The 23,818-nt window shown below is 38.0% G+C and overlaps 1 protein-coding gene across 3 annotated transcripts; it reads right to left on the reverse strand.

Annotated features, from left to right (window-relative positions):
* Positions 1-1,160: 1,160 nt before the first annotated feature.
* COPB1 (coat protein complex I subunit beta 1) lies at positions 1,161-22,497 on the reverse strand. 3 transcript variants are annotated; one of them, XM_087745593.1, is made up of 22 exons: positions 22,328-22,497; positions 18,462-18,613; positions 17,514-17,743; positions 16,583-16,752; positions 15,809-15,923; positions 15,112-15,204; positions 14,486-14,623; positions 13,368-13,487; positions 12,815-12,922; positions 12,575-12,721; positions 11,998-12,143; positions 10,884-10,980; positions 10,143-10,303; positions 9,344-9,464; positions 8,761-8,988; positions 8,397-8,576; positions 7,157-7,301; positions 5,555-5,674; positions 4,959-5,104; positions 3,523-3,612; positions 2,587-2,742; positions 1,161-1,492 (listed from the first exon to the last, which is right to left on the reverse strand). In XM_087745593.1, exons 2-22 carry the CDS (start codon positions 18,550-18,552, stop codon positions 1,433-1,435), a joined length of 2,862 nt encoding a protein of 953 aa, XP_087601719.1. In that variant the 5' UTR covers positions 18,553-18,613; positions 22,328-22,497; the 3' UTR covers positions 1,161-1,432. The 3 variants fall into 3 exon arrangements, with proteins under 3 accessions (XP_087601719.1, XP_087601721.1, XP_087601720.1); XM_087745595.1 differs by lacking the exons at positions 18,462-18,613; positions 22,328-22,497 and adding an exon at positions 17,074-17,223 and having other exon boundaries at positions 17,514-17,635; XM_087745594.1 differs by lacking the exons at positions 18,462-18,613; positions 22,328-22,497 and adding an exon at positions 17,074-17,287 and having other exon boundaries at positions 17,514-17,624.
* Between the last annotated feature and the right edge of the window lie 1,321 nt (positions 22,498-23,818).

A 23,818-nucleotide genomic window follows, 5' to 3' on the forward strand; every position in this document is an offset into this window, starting at 1 on the left:
GATTGGAATAAAAAGTGAATCTAGTGCTTATAAGAACAGACCAAAGCTAGCTGGCAAAAAGTAGTATTGGGAGGAACAGGTAATGAAATATTTATACGAATGTCACTTATTAGCTCAGTTTTTGCATTGTACTTCTAGGGCTATCCTTTAGCCAGATTTAAAAATACAGCAGCCAAGACTCTTTCATTTCAGAATTTACATGTGTGCTCCTTCCTGTGCTTATTCAGAGTGGAAAATAGGTATTTTCATCACTGAGGTCTTAAATGTTTTGGGAATCAGCTACTCAGGATACTAACTCAGTTCTCTTCTGTCCTACTGGAGCAGAACACAGCTGTTCAACTTCAGCAGCAGGACTTTCTGCCCTGGGGACTCTTCTGTAGAATTAATTGCTTGCAACAATTTAACAAATTCAGAACTAATGCTTAACAGATTCAGCTAAAAGTATTTTCAATCTAATGGTTATATGTTTTAATGTACTGCTAATTTTCATAACATTTAGTAGCCAAATGGTGTTAACTCACTTCGACATCCTGACCTGACATTCACTCACAATTCTTCCTTTTCCGCAATTCCTCAACTTGGTTCAATTCACTGCAAGATCGTAATCAGTCTGAATCCTTCCTTCCTGAGCTTACACACGTAGCTAATGGCTGCGTTCACTGAAAATACTGCTTACGCTGTTACAGCTTTAATATTGCACTTGGCTGTCTTTTCTGTGTTAACTGAAAAATAAGACCACCACCAGCAATGTTATGTTACTCATGATAATGCTATGAGGAATGCATTTCAGAAACCAAGTTTAAGGTTCTACTACTTGCTGGAAGGAGCTGAATTTTGACAATCTCTTTTCTGATATTACAAGCTTGTCTGTGCCAAGTGATTACATTACTAAACCAACCAGTTAGAACTGAAAAAAAAAAAAATTCTAACCTGACTGTTTAGAAACAGCCTTTGATTTAGTTGTCAAATATATATATTCTCCTAGGTATACCAGAGTATTTTAAGAGTTATGATCACACACTCCCACAATCCAGACCTAGTCATTACTGTAAACACTTAAGCTACTACACACTCCCACTTTCTTAAGAGTATCAAAATACCCCGCCAGATATTCAATACTGATCAAATAAAACAGAGTTTATAATTTACAGACAAAACAGTACTGGCATAATTTGTTTATTGTACTGTGAGCATCAGTATATATTAGAGACAAAGAAAACATGACTTCCAGGACAAAGAAAAAAATCTGGAGAGTTAGAATTTTGCTCAGTATCAATCATGGAGAACCTAAAAATTCTCTGCTGGAATGCTTTCAGCTCAAAAGCTTGGCTTCTACAATTACAGAACACTGAAGAATATAAGATGTTCTGGATCCCAAAAGCCACATACCTAAGGTTAAATTGTAAAAGACCTGAAAAGACATTAGTAAAGTTTATAAACTTGTTTTCTTCTGAGACAGATTGATCTTATCTCCAAGACTCAGGGCCATTCCCTGTAAGGAAAAGAAAGAAGACATTCATGACACAGAAACTTCAAAACAACTTTATCTATATTAAAGTGGAAGTTCCATATACAGAAATCTATGAAGTTAGTGGCATGGAAATTAAAGTATTTCTAACTGTTCAATTATTTATAGCCATTATAGTGCACACCTTCTTAACACTAGGTAAAGGCTAGATTTGCATATATTATTGAAATAATAAAACTTAAATTTGAGCTAGCAACTGCTAAATCTGTTACCAATACAAAAGGCAGAAAAATAAAAAAATGTAAGCCTTTTGACCTCCCACCAGTTGGAAGTATGCAGCCACTGAAGAAATTACAACTGTCAATCCAGTTACTGAAATTCAGCTGTTGCAAGTCTCAGTGCTGATACTAGCACTCAATGCACTAAAGCTATAGAAAATAATTTAATCACAGAACCGTATTAATATTGCATAGAAACTGAAGAAATCTCAAAAGAAACCATACAAATAAATCCACCTAATCAACAACAGAATGATCTCAAGATGAAACTAAGCTAGCATATATAATTGAATGCAGTCTTATGTAAAAATGCCACTGAAAACATATCACAAACATTAATTAAACCACTCTGAAATCTTTACACTGACATCACATGAACTAAATGGTTTTATGTGATGAATGTGAAAATTCTCAGGCAGTCCTTTATTGTACGCTGTTTAAAATACTTTTATTGGTACACTAGCTGTTTTGTTATTAAACAGTTCCAAATTTTGTACGTTTTTTTAGTCAGAAGGTAGAAGTTCTAAAATCCAAAGCAGACTCATAGATGTACCTTTAGAAAATAATTCTACTGAAAGACTCAGGGGTTTGTTTTGTTCTTTTTAAAAAGAACCAGTGAACAGCAGTTACATACATAAAATTTCCTTGTTATATGAGATTGAAACAGATCATGGAACCTTGGGGAGCATTTGCTCTTTATTTAAAAGCAAATCAAGTATACTATCCTATTTGCACTGCTATGGATAAAATAAGAAAAACTTGGCCCATAGGCCTATTTTGTGATAATGCAGAGAGACAGTGAGACAGGAGAGACAGTGCTCTAAATAGAAGCCACATTACCTGACTCTTTGCACGGATTCGTATGTGACCAGTGACAGGTGCCTCTGGTCCAAGATGAATTGGCTTTTCAATGCTGACATTTGCAAGTGCATCTTCTCCAAATATGGAACGTGCATAAAGATTGGCCGCCATAAAGCCACAATAACCAGAAAGTGCCTACAAAAAGCACATTTGAACTCTTTAGAAAGGCCAAAATCCTTTAAATACATTTTAATTCATCCTACGTATAGCTAGGCAGATATCAGTATTTAACATTTAAACTGCTTTCTTTGCACACAACTTTTTTTAAAATGTGAGAATCATGCAATGGGTAACAGTGGTGGCCTTTTTCTAAAATTAATATTGAAAGATACGCAATCTACAATATTCATCAAAACAAGGTAGGATGGCATTTTCTGGTCTGATTTAAGGAACAGCAAAATGGTGAAGAAGCTAAATAGTAGCAATAGCTACTATACCTATTTTGGCTACTATACGTATATTAGCTAATAGCTATTATATGTATTATATCTTAAAAGCAAATAGCTATTGTATATGTATATATTTTGTTTTACAACAAAAAGGCTAAATTGGCAAAAGAAATGTAAATTTTGACAGAGAAGGAAGGAACTTGGAGCTACCAAAAAACCCCACCAACCTGTATAAAAACATATGGTTCCATCAAATCTATACTACAGCTTAGCTACTACAAATTAAAACAGATATTCTGATTTTCTAGTTGGGTGAGAAATAGCTCAAGTGATTAAGCAACACAGAATTTTAATAACATTAACTTGCTTTTACTCATTTCAGAGCACTCATTTAAAAAACTTGGAAGCATATGTACTATTTCATATTGTAAACAAGCATCTCCAATAATATTTATAACAAATGCTAAACAAATTAAAGCACAGAAACTAAAGAGGGTGTCTAAAAGTCTTCAAGCAAATAGCTCACCTTCTCTGGAGTCAGGCATTTCATATTGGTTGACTTCAGTATGTGCTGTAAGTATTCGTTTAGATCAATGATGTTAGTATTCACTGTAACCTTCAAGAAGGGAAAAAAAATGGCAATTACTTTAATTAGCATCTCAGGCATTTCTGAAACCATCTCTTCTTCAGGGCTCTATAAAGACGACTGCCGCTACATTTCTCCTTGAGGAACACCACATTCAGTAAGCTAGCTCCAAATCACATTATGTGGTGGCATCATACAAAGTCTTCACTTCCTGCCATCCACTTGTTAAAGGGTGGGAACTCCATGCTAGGACCATGGTTTCTAAGGTGTATTAGGTGAATATGATACTCCGCTGGACACGCAGACTCTCTACAGCAAATAGTACATTTCTTGTCTGAATATAGTTTACACATTGCCAGCACAATAAAAAGTGGTATCTAGTCCAAAAGCTTGCTTTTAACCAATGATAAAAATTACTTTCCTATTTCCCTTCTAACAAAAAAGCTCTCTGGGCTGTGTTGGCTTCCTCATAATAGGTATTGTGGGTCTTGTTTAAATTGCTTTTTACACATCTTTTAGTAGTGTACAAACTGCTAAGGCTTCACATATTATGGATTAAAATTTGTTGTTTACAAGTCCCCTTTGAGGGAACTTAAATCCCCTCTCAAGTGAATACATGTAAATACACGTAGCAAACAAGGCTACAGTTTGCGTAAAATATCTCCCATTCTGTTTTAGTGTTTCTACTCTATGTTGCTCTGTTGCATGAGATTATCTCCCTTAAACCCTTTTTTAACAGGCCTGTAACCAACACTTTGGGCACCCTCTAATATTAAGTGTACCTACCATTTTGTTGGTCTTATGTAGCATCCACAACCACTCTGTATGCTACAGCTGTATTGCAAAGTAATAAGGTAAAAGATGTCCCTGCCCATGGCAGGGGGGTTGGACTAAATGAACTTTAAAAGGTCCCTTACAACCCAAAACATTCTATGATTTAAAAAAAAAAAAAAAAAAAAGGAAACCACAACACCACAACAAAAAACCAAAAGACAACATAATTCAGAACTGGAGAGGGTAAGCAGCATGACTAATTCTGCAGTCTCAGCATAAACTTATACTTGTTGCGATCTCACCTTTGAGCTGAAATACAAAGCAATCACCAAGCAATTTGCGCACCTTCTGTACAGGAGGTAAGGCTCAATGCACATACCTCTTTTCTAAGAAAAAAATAGTTATTGCATCACTAAGCTTATGAAACAGATAAGATAACAATAAGAGAACGAGTTACTTGAGGCCAACATCCAATGCGGATGTTGAATGAGGTTTATATCGCAAGAGGTAATATTGATGTAATGAGCTGATGTAGAAACAAGAAACAGAATTATACCTCATTCAACAAAAACCCCCAATAACATACAAACAAGAAAACTAACTTTGTTTTCCCACTCAAATTCTGCCCACATCTGTCTGAACTCCGCATCCGTACAAGAAGCAGGCTGGATGTAATCCATGATGTCAATGTGAATATCACTGAGAACCACACAGTTTCTGTCGCTGGCTGCTCCAGAGACGTCATACACTGCAATATAAAACACAAACCACCTTAATGTTTAAAAAAAGTGAATTTGCACTAAATAAGAGTGCTCAGTTACCTCCTGCCAGTTAACAATAGTCAACACTTGCTCAGTCTCACTGCTGACCTCTGTCCTCTTCAAGTGCTTTACCCAGTTGCCACAGAACTTTGAGTTAACTGTATTGGTCTTTCAGGCAAAGCTGCCTAGCTCATTTCAAATTCAGAGGCTTGGGTTCAAGTATCATGCTGACAATCATTCTAAAGGTACCGTGCTCTACTATGATTTTAAGTAAAAGTGATATAAATTTTTCAAAAATCATTACAAAGTATTCATACACTGTAGATCATTTAATTTCCTTTTCTAGTATGAAGTGTTTGAAGTATTTTTGAGCTCATTAAGCAGTTAAGAAATGCTACACATTAATGTTAAGTTTGCATACTAAATTGTTTACTTACCAATATTACCAAAAATTATTCCATTTTCTGTTGAAGCAACTTTGACATTAGCTTTAATGTTTGCAAAATCATGTGGAGCAAGTGTCAGAGGAGATGGTTTTTCAACAAGTTTCAAGTCACCTGTGTAAAGAAATTGGGAGATGAGGATGAGGGAACATTAGCAGTACATAATGAGTTTAGCTTTTGGAAGAGAATTTTTTATTTTCTTGTCATTCAAGTCTAATGTCTACAAATTTGCACTAAATACTACAATAAAGGTATTAGTTGATTTGGAATTTTTTTGTTTGGTTGGCTTTTTTACAGTTTGCTACCTGCAAGACAAATTAATTTATATTACATTAAAGATTTCAGTTAAAATATTAGTGTATTCACCCAAACCCCAATGAAAACAAATGTAAATACTGACTTAAATGGGCTTCGGATTGAGTCTAGTATTAAATTTTTAACAATCAGGAAATGGTTAATTCTACCTTGTGCTTTAATCACTGACAACATAATACCTAATCCTACAGTCAAGTGTCTCAAAACCAAAGTTCAACGTTCAGTATTACATGCACTAAGCTGTTTATAAACAGGTCAGAGTATCACCTTGATTTTGAATGTAATTGTTCCCAGGAAACAGTAAGAGATGTATTTTTCCTAATCCTTTAGCAAGCAATTGTAATTCTATCAAACTGTGCAATTTGAGAACACAGTGTGAACAGCATCAGCTCTACACAGGAGAGTGATGCATCAAGTCAGTTTTTGCAATATATCTGAAGACATCAACTGGGAAATACAGAATTCCACTTTTGTTAACTGATAAATAGAAAATTACAACCTATTAAGTAATATATTAGTTTTATTTATCTCCATCATTGGTCTGATCAAATGATTTACAAAAGATTAGGAGGAAGGTTATGCCCCTCCAGTCATATTTACATTAAATAAAAGTATATAACGTTCTCCTAGTATGTTGTAAACATATTTCAACTGCTGACTGCCAAAACAAGAGATAACTAACAGGAAACTGGTTACTGTTCTTGGATTATCTGCTCCAGCCCCTCCCCTAAAAGAAGCTAATGAAGCCTCAGTATTGTTCAAGCAAGCCTCTGGTACAGCTGTTGGTACAGGGAACAGTTTCAGCTGAGTAACTGCAGTATTTAAGTACTTCAGGCTGAGTGCAAGAACCACCTAGGGCATATGGCTTTCTGTTCCCTGACATTTGCTCCATTCCAGTTTGGATTTTGTCCTCTTGCTCTATGGTAACAGCACAATGGGGAATAAGTATATCAAAAAAACTGTCCATATTTCAGGAAAAAGGGAGAAGAAGGGGAAATGGAATGCTATTTTTCTAGTGGAAAAAGCATGAAAAAGTTCAAAATCTGACTACGTTTTTTATTGCCAGATAGTACCGTCAGTACCAGTCGATACAAGTCTTCCACTTTTTAGAAGAAAAATATATCTTTAAAGGCATTCCGAAACATCCTTTGAAAATGGCAACTAGCTGGCACAAATTCCTAAGTATTTAGAAGTGTTTCAGAAACTCCTTACAACTAGGCGTCCATCCCCAGTACCTCACTGCTGCCCAACAGTTGCTTTGTTTCCACCAGTACTCCTTACCTAGCGTAGCTAGTTCTAGAGTGCAGTTCTGCAGAGTATCACTGGTCTGGTTGACCACAAGCACATCCAGCACAATGTCATACTGATTGACGTGGACATATGCTTCTGCATAGACGGGGTCTGAGAAACCTGTCAGTTGAGTAACCTGTGCAAGAGAAGAGTTTAAGGTATTTTTCTTCTCCTAAGCCAGTTTAAAACATGGAATCATGTCAAACAATGACAAAAAATAAGAATAAATTACAATTAAATCCATTACTCTTTAATATGAGCCTCCAAATCAAGCAGGTGTGCCAAGAGTTTTTAATTTCACAGAACTAACTTACTAGTAAGAAAAAAGGGAAAAAAATAAAAAGAAAATTGGAAAAAACACTGCAAACAATCACCACAAGTTTTGTCTAGAAATAGTATTTGAAGAAGTTGTGATGTTTAGGAAATCTCAAGTTCATGCATAAGTCTTCCAAAATAAACAGATTTAATCGACTTATAGCTAAACACACAGTGACTGTCCATATTATTCATACAAGTAAATTTAACTGCATCCTTCCTTCATGTGTCCTTTTCTGTACACACTACAATTGTAAAACCTTTCCAGACGAAATGTATTCTGAACTGAATTCACTAAGTTCCTAAAATATGGACTGTAATGCCATTTATTCTTAAAAAGATCAGCAGGACAAAGAAATGCTGACTTACAATGAAAAGGTAACTTTTAACAGTAAAAAGAATTCATCCAGAATTTATTTAAATAATATAATAAAAGTCTGGTTTTTTAACCCTAACTAATAAATGAATTAAGAGATTTTTTTTCTCTTTGGACCTTCTCTGCAGGTCCTGGTAACCAGCAGCAAAAAAAGGTATAAAGAGAAAAACGAGGATGCACTGCACTTGGCAATAGGATATGGCAGCCAAAGCAAGAAAGGGGTTCTTAATCACTTGTGACATCCTTGCTCTCTTCCCTGTGAACCTTACCAGGCTCTTCAGACCAGCAAACAATCTTAATTTTTTCTCCACATCCCACCAGCTCAGCACTCTCCAAGTCTCCTCCTTATTCTTCCCATCCCATGTGAAGAAGGTAACAACTTCAAGCACAAGGGTTTTTCTCTTTCTCCTGATCCTAACCAGGAAATACCTGGGTCCTTCCAATCAACCAGCATAGCCTGGTTCATCAGCTCCAGCCTGCAATTCCCTGTGCATAAGCAGCACAAAGTGTATATAATTAAAACACTGACTTTCACATTACCTTATTAAGTTTGGATGCAAGAGGATCAGCAGCCTCTTTCCTCTGTGTGTTTCCCATTGCTGCAAGAAGGCTAAGCTGAAACTGGTCTTCTTTTGAGCTCATTTCGTTTTTAGCAGTAAGCTGCATGAAGGAAATGGGATCGTCTGGCTGAACCGTCACATTCCTCTTCTCAGATTCTTTCTGCAGGAAGAGAGATATTCAAGCATTCACGATGAATTCAGTTCCTTAGCACAGAAACACAGTCAAATAACGGCTGACTTACACACAGTCAAATGACGACATTTCTTCACCAGGGGACCTGCTTCAATGAGAACATCCATACAAAATTCCAAGTGTTTATGGTTACACACTTAGAATAGCTCACCTTCTGGGAAAGCTTCTCCTCTTCTAGCTTGGCTGACAGCATATGAGAGAGGGACTGCCTGCATTCTTTGTTGAAAATATCATTCATGAGAGGAGAACATTCTGACAAAACTTTCAGACACAAGGAAATACGATCCACATCATCATCCGTAATCGGCTTCTTGGGAAGAGAAGACTTTCCCAAATGCAGAATAGTGGCCATCAGCAGCATAGCTTCAGCAATGAAGGACTGAGAAGGAGGAGAAAGGAAAGAGAATGGAAGGAGGTTATTGCATTTTACACAGCTTTACAGAAATGTTTATTTCTGACTTATTTTCAAAAAGGTGCACGTTAATCTGTTCAGAGATTTTATGATTTGATTACTTATTTTTTTAGTACTTATCTAGAAACCAAGCAGCATGATTTAGAGACTATCTAGATAGAGTGGCTGGAAAGCAGTAGGCCCTGCGTGTGACCCAGATTATCATTATTATCCAATCACATAACTGGCACTTCGCTTTGGACTTAACCTATCTGTTTAAAAAAAAAGAGGCAACAACCAGCTCTTCTTTGTAACTACAGTGAAAACACAATAGATGACTTACATTTTGTTTCTTCTTTTCCTGAACTAGTGACACATATCGTAAAGCAATCTTAGTTAAAGTTGTAGCAAGAGAAGCTGCAACAAAGAAATCGCCATCAAGCAGGAATCCTCGTAACGGAGGTCTGCAAAAACAAATGATAACCAGAAAACTAGTTTTGGATGACACTCTTTAGCCTACTTATCTTCATACCTTAACATCCATACTATACAAACAAAACAAGCCTGAAAGGTGTCAGAAGTTTGGGGTTTTTTTCCCTCTCAAAGTAATTTTCCAGATACAGAGATATTTCACAAGTCACACAGCCATTTCCACACAGAATAGGGAGTAAAGTGAAAAGTGTAATGGATAATAATTTCATTGTAGCCCTGAGATGATAATGACTAGTCAAGATGAAGTAGCCCAGTAATTAAGGAAATACAGCAATTGTTCTAGTTACCAATGAAATAAACCATAGCAAATATTAAATAGTGCAAGGTGATATCAAGAAAAAAAAAATGTCTTAATCTAAAGGCAATATCTCTGTATCCACTTAAAATTGTGAGGGGTCTTATGTATAAACTACAAAGAATCAACTAGAATTTAGGAAACAATAATTAATAATGTCCTTTTTGATATGCAGCAAGCTTTGATTACAAATCCTAAGCAATTAGGCAACTTCCTATCAGATACCATCTACTTGGGATCATACCTTAAAACAGGGAATTACCTCAATCGCTAAACTCTGTATGAGAGAAAATGCCACTTAAAAAAAAAAAAAATTAACCAAGTCACTCCTGGCCTAATTTGAAATCTTAAATACCTGTCTTCCTCCTTTTTGGCAGGTCGGGAACTACTGAGAGCACTCTGTGTTGCGTAAGTGCCCATCTCTGTCACCAATTTTTGGGCTGGACCCACAGACACCTCTTCTTCAGGTTTTAGCTCACCAGCTTCTTTCTTGATTTCTGATTCTACTATTGGGATCTAGAAACAAACAGGAAACAATTGTTACAATCAATATAAAAAAAGGTATTTTTGTTCTGCAGAAGGTTTTAATAAAAATTATCTGCATTGATAAGGTTTTTGTTAGTAAAGGTCAATTACAGTGCCACAGTTTTGAGAGAATTTGAGGAGACTGATAGGCAGATGTTGAAATATATACAGAAGCCTCCTACCAATGCATAAAGCTCACATTGCACAGATTGTCTTAGATCCCTCTAAGAACAACTCAGACTTAAAGCACTCTTCCTTTGTTAGTGGATATAATTAAATCCTATCTTAAAGCTGCCATAATTTTCTGAAATAAGGAATTTCTCATCTCCCCTCTTAACAGGTATTCTCAGTATATGCTAGCTTCAGGTATGCTACTTAAAAAAAATAATAACGAATGCAAAACGCTACCTAGTTTTTACTTTAGATTTCTTGTGCACACGCCATTACATATCACAAGTGCTCAAAACCCTTTGCATCTTACGTGATTTTTTTTAAATATCTTTTTCTTAGAAAACACACTGCATAATAGTAAGTAAAACCACAAAGAGCTAGCCTAACAAAGTAAACACACCTCTCCAAGTGATCTGCGAACTTCTGTCATTACACTTTGTATATCTTCCTTTGTGCTGCAATATTCTCCAAGGATCCATAAAGCTCCTCGATAAATCCTAAGACAAGAACAGTAACTTAAAGTAATGCTTTCATGATATACTCAAACTAGCATCAAGGGAAATGATTTATGGTCAGGCAGTAAAGGCCAGTCTTGACAAATTCAAAAGGACGCAACTGACAGAAAGCAAGTTTGATCAAGAACAATCATCCTTGCAACCTTAGTAAACGAATGAGCAAGTATATCAAATGAGATATATTCTCTGCTACGAATTTATTCTGTGTTAATCTTGATATTCACAAAATTAAATTTCATTATGATCATAATGAAATGACTCTACTGTATGTGAATGAAGTCAGCTGTAATTTCTCCAGTTAACCGAGACAAAATAATTTTTACTTCATAAAGGAGAAAATGGAAAACCAGAACATGAATGAAGATTAGGGAAAAAAAATAGCAAAGCTTCAGAGGTTTTTTTTCCCCACTGAATGAGATGACGATGGAGTTAGATAGGATTCAGAGTCTCCTGTGTATTGTAAGAATGGCAGAGTGGTGTCTTGATACAGAGAAATTCTCATATGACTTAATCTTTGCAGATCCATCAGAAAACCAAGTTTTTAGAGCCCTGAAACGTACTAAAGAAGCTTTGCAGATTGCAATGCCCATTCTTTGTTAGACTGGGTTTTCTAATAAATGTACAGTAAGTATTTTCAGCTGCCTACAAGTGCGAATTCCTGCTCCAATAGTCCCTTAGTAACTTTATTTTAACAAATATATCACTTTAGAGTTGGCCAATGCTATCTTCTAGCAAGTGGAAATACAATTATCAATTGCATCATAAAAATGAAATTTGAATATATTTTCTTCATTCAGTGCAACAAACACCCAATATATCTTTTGTATAAGTAGGCAAGAAGGAAGTTGCACCTAGAAATCATCTACCCCCAAAATATCTCAGCTTCAGTTATTCTTTGTGTCTGGGTTGCAAGGATTTTGGTACATATTGAGTGACTATACATTCAGCACAAGTGAGCCACAGGATGCTCCAATGTCTGATATCACAATTTGGACTCACTTGACAGATTTAATAGCGTGAAAGACTTCAAGCATCTTCTCAACAATAAGAGGTCTGAGGTTATCAAATCGCTGGATCGCTTCCCGCACAAACTCCAAGACATCAGCAGCTGCCGCTTCATTATTATCACTAAGGAACTCCATCAGCTAGCAAAAAAGAGTGAACATGAGCACAAATAGCAGCACAGCTAAGTTTGTACAATAGTATTTTCCTTCTACATTCAGAAAAATAAAACTGCATATACATCTCCTGTTAAACAAAGCTGAAGTCAACCAACCTTAAGTACATTCCAATCAATTACCAATTATCATGATCCCCAAATTGTTCTTCTAATGATACAAATTATTTCACTTTTAAGTAAAGGTACTCTTCAGCTCATGTTCTTTAAAAATATTTAAAAACAAAGTCTCAGAAGACAAATAACTACAGCATCAAAAGTCCTGTATTTCTTTAAGGAGTAAAAATAGTATTGCTTCGTGTGAGGCCACTATTAGAAACACCTCAGCTTCAGTTATTGTCCAGGTTTTGGGTATAGCTAGAACATATTTAATGACAATATAATTAAACATTTGCATACCACTGGAATAACATTTGCAGCCATATCTGGAAACCGAACACTACAGGAATGCAATGTACGAACAAGCAGCTGTCTATACTTGTCTGTATCTTCATGCTCTGTCACATTATTAGTTTTAATCACTTCCTTCTTCAGAACAATCACAAGCTGCAGAAAAGATCAAATAAAATTGAAGAAAGTCCCATATTTTTCCAAAGAATAAAAAATAGTGTAATGAAACAAAAGTAATATATATTTTACCTCCTCCACATTTCTTGAAGAGACAAGATCCAGAGCCAGTTGAAGGGTTTTTTTGCGCACTTCTAGATCTGGGGTACTCAACACTCTGAGGATGTCCATAACTAGATCCTGAAACAATAACAAAATGGTAACTACTTTGTTGCTTTAAATTAATTCCTTTTCATACAATTTATTTTTCAGTCCTCAATGATTTTCAAAGACTTTCTGGATACATAATATATAATCTACTGACAAACAAGCAAGATATCCTAGGCATTAGGAACTTCGCGGTGTTCATTTAATACATTCTACATTTACATAAAAGTCTACCATACAATCTACATCATTAAGTCTTACAATTAAGACAGCATTTGCCATTATTAATTCTTAGGCAGACAATAAAAGCAGCAAGTCATAAACATAAAAGTCCATCAAATATGTTTTTACCAAAAACATATCAACAGAAGATTTAAACTGCAAAAGTGCATTCTTCCATACATCACAACACCTGAAACTTTCATTTAGGAAAGAAAAGCCTTCAATAACCTTGCAGGAACAGAGACAGCTCACATACCTGTAACACTCGTTCATGGGAGGGATGCTCCTTTAATTCAATCAACCGATCCAAAACAATCAGTTTCACATTATTATCACTTTCTTTAATAATCAAATCTATGTAGCATTGGGCAGCTGCCTAAAATTAAAAGGATCAAAAACATTTTTTAAGTAATGAAGAGGAGAAACGGACAAATTTCTGAGAGAAATTCAGGAAAAGACACCTTCTACATTACTATTAAAGCAACTACTGAAAAAGTTGGCACAGAAATGAACCTGAGAACAGTCTTTAAAGCTTTCTGGTCCACTGCAAACATCAATTCCACCACCATGTTACAAAAATTACACAGGAAGGCTCACAACGGCATCAGCTTACAATACACAGACTTGATTTCAAATTCAAAGAAAGTCGTAAAGAGATAAACTTCCTGGCATTCTTTGGGTCAGCTCTTAAGTACACAACAGGGCATGAAAAGCAATTTAAAACAGTTGCCAGTGTTAGCCTATCTACATATGGTTTTAATGACAGTTTCTATGAACAATATTGCTACTCAACAAAAGTGACTACGCTAAAGCAAGAATGTTGGAATTAATACTCCTCCTGATCTTTTGAAACTACTATTTACCATGCTTTTACTCTAAATCTAGACTTGCATATTCTATTTTTGAAATTTCCATACAAGTTCAAAATTTCTGCGTGATCTCAAATAATCAGCTGTACAAACATAACTCTAGGAACCCAAGGTCAATCAGTAATCAATGTAAATCTTCACCACTTTGTTTCCACCCTGGTCTGAAAAGAGTAATATTTATGAGTAAAGAAAGTCATTCCATCTCTGCAAATCTTCAGCTTTAGTCTGCTTTGCTAAGTATGCCAAGAAGACTGCAGGTTGGTACCAACTATTGTACAACACTTTGCACAGTATTCAAGCTTGTCCACCAGCTGCAGGTCTGCAAAAATACAGTCGCAGTCTTTTTTTTGTGACCAATTTTAAGAGATATTTTAAGACAGTGTTTCACACATGAAGTGTTAAACACCCCATATTACTAGAGCCTTCACTCTTTCAAAGTATAACCGTACAGGACACAGTATTCATTCCAGTGCACTAAAAGGTACTAAAAACACCACTTTTATACCTTGATTGCTGTTGGTGCACTGGAGAGTGTAACTAGAGTACCTGCAGCTTCATACTTCACTGCAGGGCTCGATGACTGCAGTAAGTTGTAGATGCAGCGAATAAACCGAGCCCTCTCTGATGGATTTGCATGACAGACCTAGATAAGAAGAATAATGTGTAGTTGGCACATAAAGAAAATAGAAAATAGCAATTGTATAGCTTAACTGCTCCGTTATCTTGCAACAAAGACAAGATTAAGCAAAAGGTGACAACCTTTTCTGGGGATAAGAAGTGTCATTCACAGTTGTAAAAATCTAATTACAAAAGCTCTTAAAAAGCTATTATTGACAATTCTATGCAATGCTACAAGGTCTTAAAATCCCAGATCAAAATGAAGGGCACATCCCAGTCCACGTGGCAGCAAATCAGGTGAGCTATATTGCTCTATACTGTGCACACTTCAGCAGTTTATTGTTTCAAGAGACAAATCTTACTCAGCTCTACTGAACAATGACATATTCCTGACATAGATGAAATGCTAGCTTTAATACTTTTTCCAGCAATGTTCTATCCCTTTTAAAAAGCAGTCTAACATAATCTAACATGTACATTTATTTTAAATATGCCACAACACTTCCCTTTTACCTTATAAATTAGTTCAACAATAACCAACTGCAGTATGTCACCAAATGTCTGGACTTGGTCAATACAGGTACTCAAATAATCCAAAGCTCGATCCTATACAAATAAAAGATAAATTATTCTAAATTTTTCTGTTTGCTCACTCAGCTATATTTTAAAGCAAAACACATTTTAAAAATCAAAACACAAACCAGCATATATTCAACCCTTCAACTTGAAATTTAAAACAATTTATGAAAACATTGCAAATCTGAAGAGCAAATGAATCCATTCTGCCTACAGATGGCAAAAATAGACAAAACTAACGGTAATCAGGCACAAAAGGCAATTGCCTGTAGAGCAAATAATCCAAAACGCTAAACAGAAATTGCCATTTCTTTTTCATGTGACTACAAAAGCTATAAATCAGTAGGTAATGGAGCACTTCTTAATCTGGTTAAGCTCACTTGGCAAAACTAATTACAGTTTTCAGCACCAACACATGCCTTCATCAAATACAGTAATTCTCCTTTAAAATGAAGACAGCACTGAAGACCTACTCTAACTTTCTCAGTTACCAAATATTCCACAAATGGGTAACACTACCATGTATGTTTTTTTATGAATATAAATAGTTTATACTACCAACAAACTCCTGGCTAGTTACCTAGCACATTTTCAAGTATTTAAACCAAGCGAGTTTGAAGACAAGTATCCTTACCTGATCTGCATGAATTAGCATCATAAATGCATTTCTTTTGCAGCTTGCATCTTTCTCATTCACCAAGAAATCATGGATCAATTCAGGAGCATCAGGTATAAGATGTTCAAAATTTCTTAAAAAAAAAAAAAAATCATAATTAAAAGAACTACTGGTAAGGAGTAGAACCTAAAGCTTAAGTGCATATCCTAAAGAAAAGCATTTACAAAAATTCAAAAGGCGTAAAACGGTGACACATAGCTTTTGTGTAGCTATTTGAAACTGTGAACAGACTCAAGAAGCTTCAAAAAATTAAGTTTGTTATCATGACAGCTAAGACATTACCCAATCAATGATTTCTGTTTAATAGTAACATTCAGCCACACTGTTCAGGTAACAACTGCAATAATGTTTAGTATACAACTGCAGTACATGAAGAACGTCTTGCTTCAAATAAATTTATATATGCATATTCCTGCAAGGTTTCTTCTATATTTATGGTTGTGGACAATGATTACTATTAATAACCTTTAGATAATTAAGAAAGGCATCTGCCCATACAAATTAACCTGCAATATAAGGACCTCAGTCATACTTGAGAAAGAAGCAGCAGCACCTTCTGCTTTTCTAAAGAAGTCTATTAGATAGGAGGGGAAAAAAGCAAACAAACCAACCAACCCCCAAGCACTACACCAGCGACTGATAAATGTTTACGAGATCTCAAAAACTATCCAGATCACTAAAGCTAGCCTTGATCTTCTGCATCCATGACTTTAAATAGTTTCTGGCATTTACCTATATATCGTGTAAATTGCAAGAACTGCATTTCTGCGCACATAGCTGTGACGATGTTCTAGACACGCACGAATGGCTGGCATCAAAGGCTCCAACAGTTCTGCTTCTTTCAGCTTACAAAGAAAACGGAGAGTAGAGCCTCGGATAAATTCATTTGGGTGCTGAAGATCCTAAAATCAACAAGAAACATATTTGAAATGCCAGACTCTTCAGCCTAATCATAAGCTCAGATGAATGCACTTGCTAGCCTTCTCCCGCACTCGGCTTTCTCATGGTACAAGTTCCCAACATTGACAACAGCACCTCACTGTCTTCTCATGAAATAACTTCTCAAAACACTGCTGCCCCACAATATTTAAAACCACGTATTTCTGTGTAGTAAAACTTACAAAGCCTGTGGGATTTTTTTTTTCTGCATTGTATGTGTTTTCTCTGATTACTACAGCTGTGAAAGCTCACCCTGCAGGCATTCCTGCACACCGGATACTAACCTCAAGCGTATATCAGTTCATCTGCTTCCGACCCATTCCCAAAGAAGTTGAAGGACTTTATTATCTTTGTGAAGGAGTGTCCAAAATACATCACGATGAAGTTATTCCAAAAATAGTGTCCTTTTATGACCCATGGCTTGTCCCAAGACACTATGAAGACGGTAATTAGGCTACCCCTCATCTTTGAGGTTCACTGACTTGGAAACGAAGAGCACTAGATTTTTTTAAAGTCATAATAGTAAAAGAACGCATAAAAAATTCCTTGGCAGTAGGTCTGCTGGTTTTCTACAATTATCCAGCTCTGAAGCACTGACACATAAGAGTTAGGAAGGGAATGCTGAGCATAAATCATTTTTATATTCATTAAATAACACAAAATGATATGCTTTCTACAAAGATCCAGCATAGGAACACAAGCAATGAAATAAACAATGGGCTACCTTTCTGTACGCATCGCATACAAGGATCATTTCTTGCAAAAGCCTGCCATCTGGAGTGGTCTTTGGCACTATCTCCCAAAAGACAAGCAGCAGTTTTTTGATGGTATGATCTTGAAGAGGCAGTACAAAACGTATAATGGTCATCAGAAGCCCAGGTAATTTTTCACCATTCAGAATCATAATGATTACTTTCTTCAAGGCCTCTGTCTTCAATTTGACATCTCCTTTTTCTAGAGGAGGAGGAAATGAAATCAGGAAGGCTAACATGTCACCGTTTAACAGCAATACTGATCTTCAGTGTCAGAAGATACAAACCCCCTCTGAAGGAGTGCAATATAGAATTTCAATAAAATTCACACCCTTACTTCTACTAAAAGGATAAAGAGGATGCAAGATATATTTAAAGAATAAGCACGGTGTTCAGACTTAATTCTAGGATCAACATATTGGAATTAATGGAGTTCAACAAATTTCACAACTGTTTCAATGCTTAAATTTAAACAGCCTTTTATGCCAGGATACCACAATGCACTCCGATGCCATACGTATACTAAATACTAACACTGCCATTTCTGCCAGCAAGATACAGCAGTGCACTAAGACAACCTGTTGCTTATCATTGCATTACTTAAATCTGCCTAAGCGCAAACAGGTATTACTTCAAACAGAAAGACAGAAAAAGATTTCAAATTTTTGCAAACTGAGGAGGGGAAAAAAAAAACCTCACAAACAAACCCAAAACACATCAGATACATATCATGAAGTTTCTCAAAACACAGCAAACAGAGGAATGTACCCATTTAAAAAATCAACAGAACAAAATAAACATCAAATTGATTTGTTTGAGTTTATAAAATGTAAACAATATTCTAGGAAAGGCACAATGAGAGAATAGGAGAATAATTCAGGGAAGATGGAGTATCCTTCAAATCATCGTCCATTACTTGCCTAGGTCATTTTTTAAGCTGATTTCAGAAGGTGGTTCTGAATCCATCGGAACATTGATTAACGTGTAACACACGTTCTCTGCAGCTGTCATGGTTCTTGGTTACAAAAGCTTTCTCAGTGGAAGAATTATTTTGACACAAATATCAGACAACCTAAAAAACAAGCAAACAAAGCCATCCCAAAGTTAACAAATTTTATTTACAAACAACATAAAAATGTTTTCTAAACTGACTTAATGATTTGAAGGGATTGCTGGGTTTCTTGAGAAGCCACATCAAAAGCCTTCTCAATTTTCTGTTACGCTAAAATAATCCCGTTAATACCAAAAATCAAAGACCATGAAATTTCCCAAAGACAGAAAAAAAAGTAAATGAAAGAAACCTTTCCAATACTTAGACACAATCAGAGATAACAGAAGTGTATGGGCGCCTGACTGCAGCTGAATGGAAGCAGCAGCTTCTCCCTCATCTACTCCCTCCCTGATCCTGGCTATATACCCCCTACTACCCTGCAGTCCTCTGCCCCTCCTGGTGAACTGACCCAAGCTGCAAAATCATCACAGCAAAAAAACAGGGAAGAGTTTTTGGCTTGTTTAACAAGTTGAATCAGCCTATGAGGGAAGCTCTGAAGACGAATACGAGATCCAACAGAGCAGAAACCAAGGACGGGAGAAAAGACAACATGGTGGAGAGGGAAGCAGGCTGCCCTTTGACTGGCCAAGGATCCTCAGACCAGCTCAACTCTACTGTCTAACTGCTCCGCTAGACACTAATGAGGAAAGTAAGTATTTTTACTATAAAAAGTAGGAGAAAGTTACAGATCTATAAAAGCTGCTGTGTGGCTGACAGTTTAGATAACAAAATTAGCAATTAAGCTCAATCCTCATTCTTATGCTTGTTTCTTCCTTATATAATAGACATCTAGGATCAAATAAAACTTTTTATTCCATTTCTTAAGTAATGAAAAATCCTCAAGTTTGAGCTCGCTCAGTTAATGCTATGATACCATACTGACAAGCACAGTAAAGAAAATTGTTACTTTTTATTACGTAGAAATTTTGTATTTTCCACAAAAAATGTGCCAAAAAAAATACAGAAAAATTACTTTCTCTGTGCTTTTATTGCTATTAAATTTCTGGAAGTCTTAGACTGAGTTTAGCAAACCATTAGAACAAGGAAGATGCCATTTTGCTTTAAATTACGACACTACACGTCAGTCTAATACTGTGTATAGCACACTTGTTTTATATAATTATTATTACTAACTAATAATAGAGCCAACAGAACTGAACAAAATGACTCGCATGAAAGGTTGCGATTTACATAAAGATGAAAACACTAAACTCTCCAACTCCAGGTTAGGCTTTCACTGCAGATCACTTTTCCTCTAAGTTCAATGATCCTGAGCAGGGCCATACCTCCAAGACATAAAGCTTTCAATAACATGCCGGTTTAAGAAGTTATTGTCTGGGGACGCCAGCTCCTAACCCCCATCACCTCTTTTATCTGTGCAGGCAACTTTTGAGATGTGAATCCTGTAAATTCTCCACTCCTACCTTATTTTTGAAGCAGTAAGAAAAACAAGAAAATCCAACAGACAACAAACACCCATTCCCACCCTGGCTAAAAGCACTGCCCCACAAATAGTTCTGAGGAAAGACAGGGAAGGTGGGACATGGAATTGCAGCATCTGAATGAACGGCTGAGACACTACACAAGCTGGCACTGGGTCCAAAGCCCCTCTTCTCATCAAGCAGGCACCTAGAGAACCTCAGGCTGAACAGTCAGCAGGTAAATTGTGCTAACTTGGGCTGCAGCCTTTTTCTACACAAGAAAACAGCATAATTAAAACAGTACCGCAGCTACTACTACAAAAAAAAAATTCTAATACTTTTTTTTTTAAAAATGCCTCTTTCTGTTATGAATTCTATATTTTTAAGGATTAGATCCTTTAAACTCATTGTTTACAAATATCCACATAAACGACTCCTGCTCACTTTTAGAAATACTACTGTTTTCTTGCCTCAGTAGCAGCTTTTTGTATACTTTTTCCATACTCTTACCCAGAACTCCTGCCTCAAAGGCCTGCAGCTAGCACCTTCATCTCCAGTAACTACTCAAACAGACCATAAAATAGATCTGGGTAAAAACTAGACCAGATATCTTCACTCATACAGAGACCTCAACTGCAGAAATTCTCTCAAAAATCACAGCCAAACAGGTCTCTGAAGCATGAAAATGTGGAGTGTATTTTAGGCTCTGAAAAGCAGCAGTGAAAAACAGCTCTCCTAAAATGCAGGGCTGGAAGACTTGGCAGGGAGAACCACCACCAAGTCTTCCTCATTGCAAAACACAAAGCCTTGAAATTGCAGCTTGATCTTACGAGAATCCCACAGACACAGAAGTAGGTGTGACTCTACTTATTCAGCAACAAAATTTCTGAGTACCTAAATATAGAAATTGAAAGTTATACAGTTTATACAACACAGGAAGACAAAAAGCAACCCCTGCTCTCCAGCTACATCCTTGGGAAGCTTTATGAACTTAGAATCATAGAGTCATTTAGGTTGGAAAAGACCCTTAAGATCATCAAGTCCAACCATTAACCTAGCACTGCCAAGTCCACCACTAAACCATGTCCCTAAGTGCCACATCTACACTCAACCACTTCCCTGGGTGGCCTGTTCCAGTGCTTGACAACCCTTTTGGTGAAGAAATTTTTCCTAATCTCCAATCTAAACCTCCCCTGGCACAACTTGAGCCCACTTCCTCTTGTCCTATGACGTGTTATTTGGGAGAAGAGACTGACCCCCACCTTGCTACACCCTCCTTTCAGGTAGTTGTAGAGAGCGATAAGGTCTCCCCTCAGCCTCTTCTCCAGGCTAAACAACCCCAGCTCCCTCAGCCGCTCCTCACCGCTCTAGACCCTTCACCAGCTTTGTTGCCCTTCTTTGCGCTCCAGCCCCACAATGTCCTTCTTGTAGTGAGAGGCCCCAAACTGAACACAGTACTCGAGGTGCAGCCTCACCAGTGCCAAGTGCAGGGAGTTGATCACTTCCCTGGTCCTGCTGGCCACACTGTTCCTGATGCAAGCCAGGATGCCATTGGCCTTCTTGGCCACCTGGCCACATTGCTGGCTCATACTCAACCAGCTGTCGACCAACACCCTCAGGTCCTTTTCTGCCAGGCAGCTCTCCAGCCACTCTTCCCCAAGCCTGTAGCCTTCCATGGGGTTGTTGTGACCCAAGTGCAGGACCCGGCACTGAGCCTTGTTGAACCTCATACAGTTGGCCTTGGCCCATCGATCCAGCCTGTGCAGGTCCCTCTGTAGGGCCTTCCTACCCTCAACTTGGGTACCTTATGAAACAAAACCCTGAGAAAAGATTTAATTGATGGGCAGCCTAGAATATATAGAGTAAAAACTCTTATTAAAAAATCCCGAGTAAATTTATAGCCAGCTTAGGGAGATTTCTCTCTTAATTTTCCAGGTGATTACTTTTTGCTCAAAACCCCCGGCATATTTACCTACGATTTAAAACTTAAAATATTCAGATGCCACCGTTTGCCTGACACTGCCCTGAATAAGTTCCGAGACCCACAATACCGGAACACCACAGCACCTCTCCGGGAGGCCGCGCCACAAAGGCACCCAAAACCGCGAGGCGGCCCTGAGCCCCCGCAGGCCCGCGGCCCCCCGGCAGCGGTGCCGGGGACTCCCCTGAGGGAGCCACCAGGAAGATGCTGGCGGGGCCGTGAGGCCTCGGGCCTGCGGGCCCCGCCGGAGCGGCGGCACCGCCACTGCCCCCCACCGCCCCGCGCCCCCCAGCCCCGTTGACGCCGCTGCTCCCCAGGCGCAAAGCTCCGTACCCGGTGGCGCGACGGCCCGGCCCGGCCCCGTCCGGTCGAGTCGGGCCCGGTGCGGAGCTCTGCCCGCGGCGATCCCGCTCCGGCGATGGCTGACGTGGAGCCGCTCCCTCCCCGGGCCACATCGATAGTACGATAGTACGGCGGCCCCAGCGGGACACGCCTCTCGCCCGCACGGCAACGCGAAAGGGGCGGCCCCGCCCCTTTCGCGTTGCCGTGCGGGCGGGGAAAGGGTGCGCGCCGGACCGCCACGAGGGCGGGAGGCGGAGCTTCCGCCTCTGACGTCACGGCCCCGTGGGAGGTAACGTTAGCGCTGCAGCGGGCGCGTGTTTTTGCCGCGCAGGCAGGAGGGAGGATCAGTAACCCTCGGGACACCTTCCGTAAAAATAGCAATAGGAAAAAAATCCAAAATTAAAAACAAACAAAAAAACAAAAATTAAAAAATAAATCAATAGGGGGGAAAAAAATAAAGTAAATGGGGAAAAAAATAAATGGGGGGGGGAAGTAAATTGGGGGGGAATAAATGGGGCGGAAAAAATAAATGGGGGGGGAATAGAGAAATAATAATAGAATAGAAAAAGAAGTAAAAGCAGCTTTGTCTAGTACTTAAAACCAAATACGCAGCCCTGACACGATTATTTTAATATTTTCATGACTATTTAAATGGATTCAACACAGTGTTTAAAGCCTGTTCTAAACAGCATCATGCTTTTATTAATAAAAGATGAAAATTTTTAGTCTTTTTTAAAGTACATTGAGCACAATACGAAGCCACTGTGAGTTCAGCCCAAAAACTTGTTTCTTTTCCTTGTCAATGTATTCATTAGTGAGAATAATTGTAACAGAATGATCCAACATGGAAAATGAAAAAAAATAACGCTGAACTCGTATTGCTTAAAATACAGCGTCACACCCATTTTGCACCTAGGAAGCACCGACTCCCTGGGCTGCCCTGCCAGACATCCTTGGAGAAGTCGCTGTTTGTCCCAAATTTTGTGGCATTCAGCTTGAACCCCAGGGGCACCAGGTGCCCCTCAGTCAGAGCAGGCAGAGCAAGCCGCAGGGACAAAACCCCGGAGAGCCTCTTTATTCAGCAGCAACGCAGAGACTCCACAGCTCAGGGGAACCTGTAATGGGAATTTTACGTGCTTTCCTCATTACTCCAATTTAGGCCGTTAGTTAAATAAAGCCCTTCGCTACCCAATGGCTGGCTGATGGCTCTCAAGAAATAAAGTGATACAATTCAGTTCCAAACGAGCCAGGGTTTACTAAAGCGGAGAACTCAAAAAACCAAAACACAAGCTGGTTGGCAGCTTCATGCTTATTCAGCCTACGATGCTTCTGGTAAACACTAAAAATCCAAAATGTCTTTTCAAGTTGAGTTTGAGACAATGACAAGACAACGTGGGGAAACATGCTGCATCGTATTTGTTCCGCAACTATTCTGTAGATTGGTAGGCATGTTAAAGTCTTCTCAGTTCAACAGTTTCCAAG

Source organism: Nipponia nippon, unplaced genomic scaffold (assembly GCF_047370975.1).
Source record: "Nipponia nippon isolate SJK-2023a ecotype South Korea unplaced genomic scaffold, ASM4737097v1 scaffold_10, whole genome shotgun sequence".
Taxonomy (NCBI): Eukaryota; Metazoa; Chordata; class Aves; order Pelecaniformes; family Threskiornithidae; genus Nipponia; species Nipponia nippon.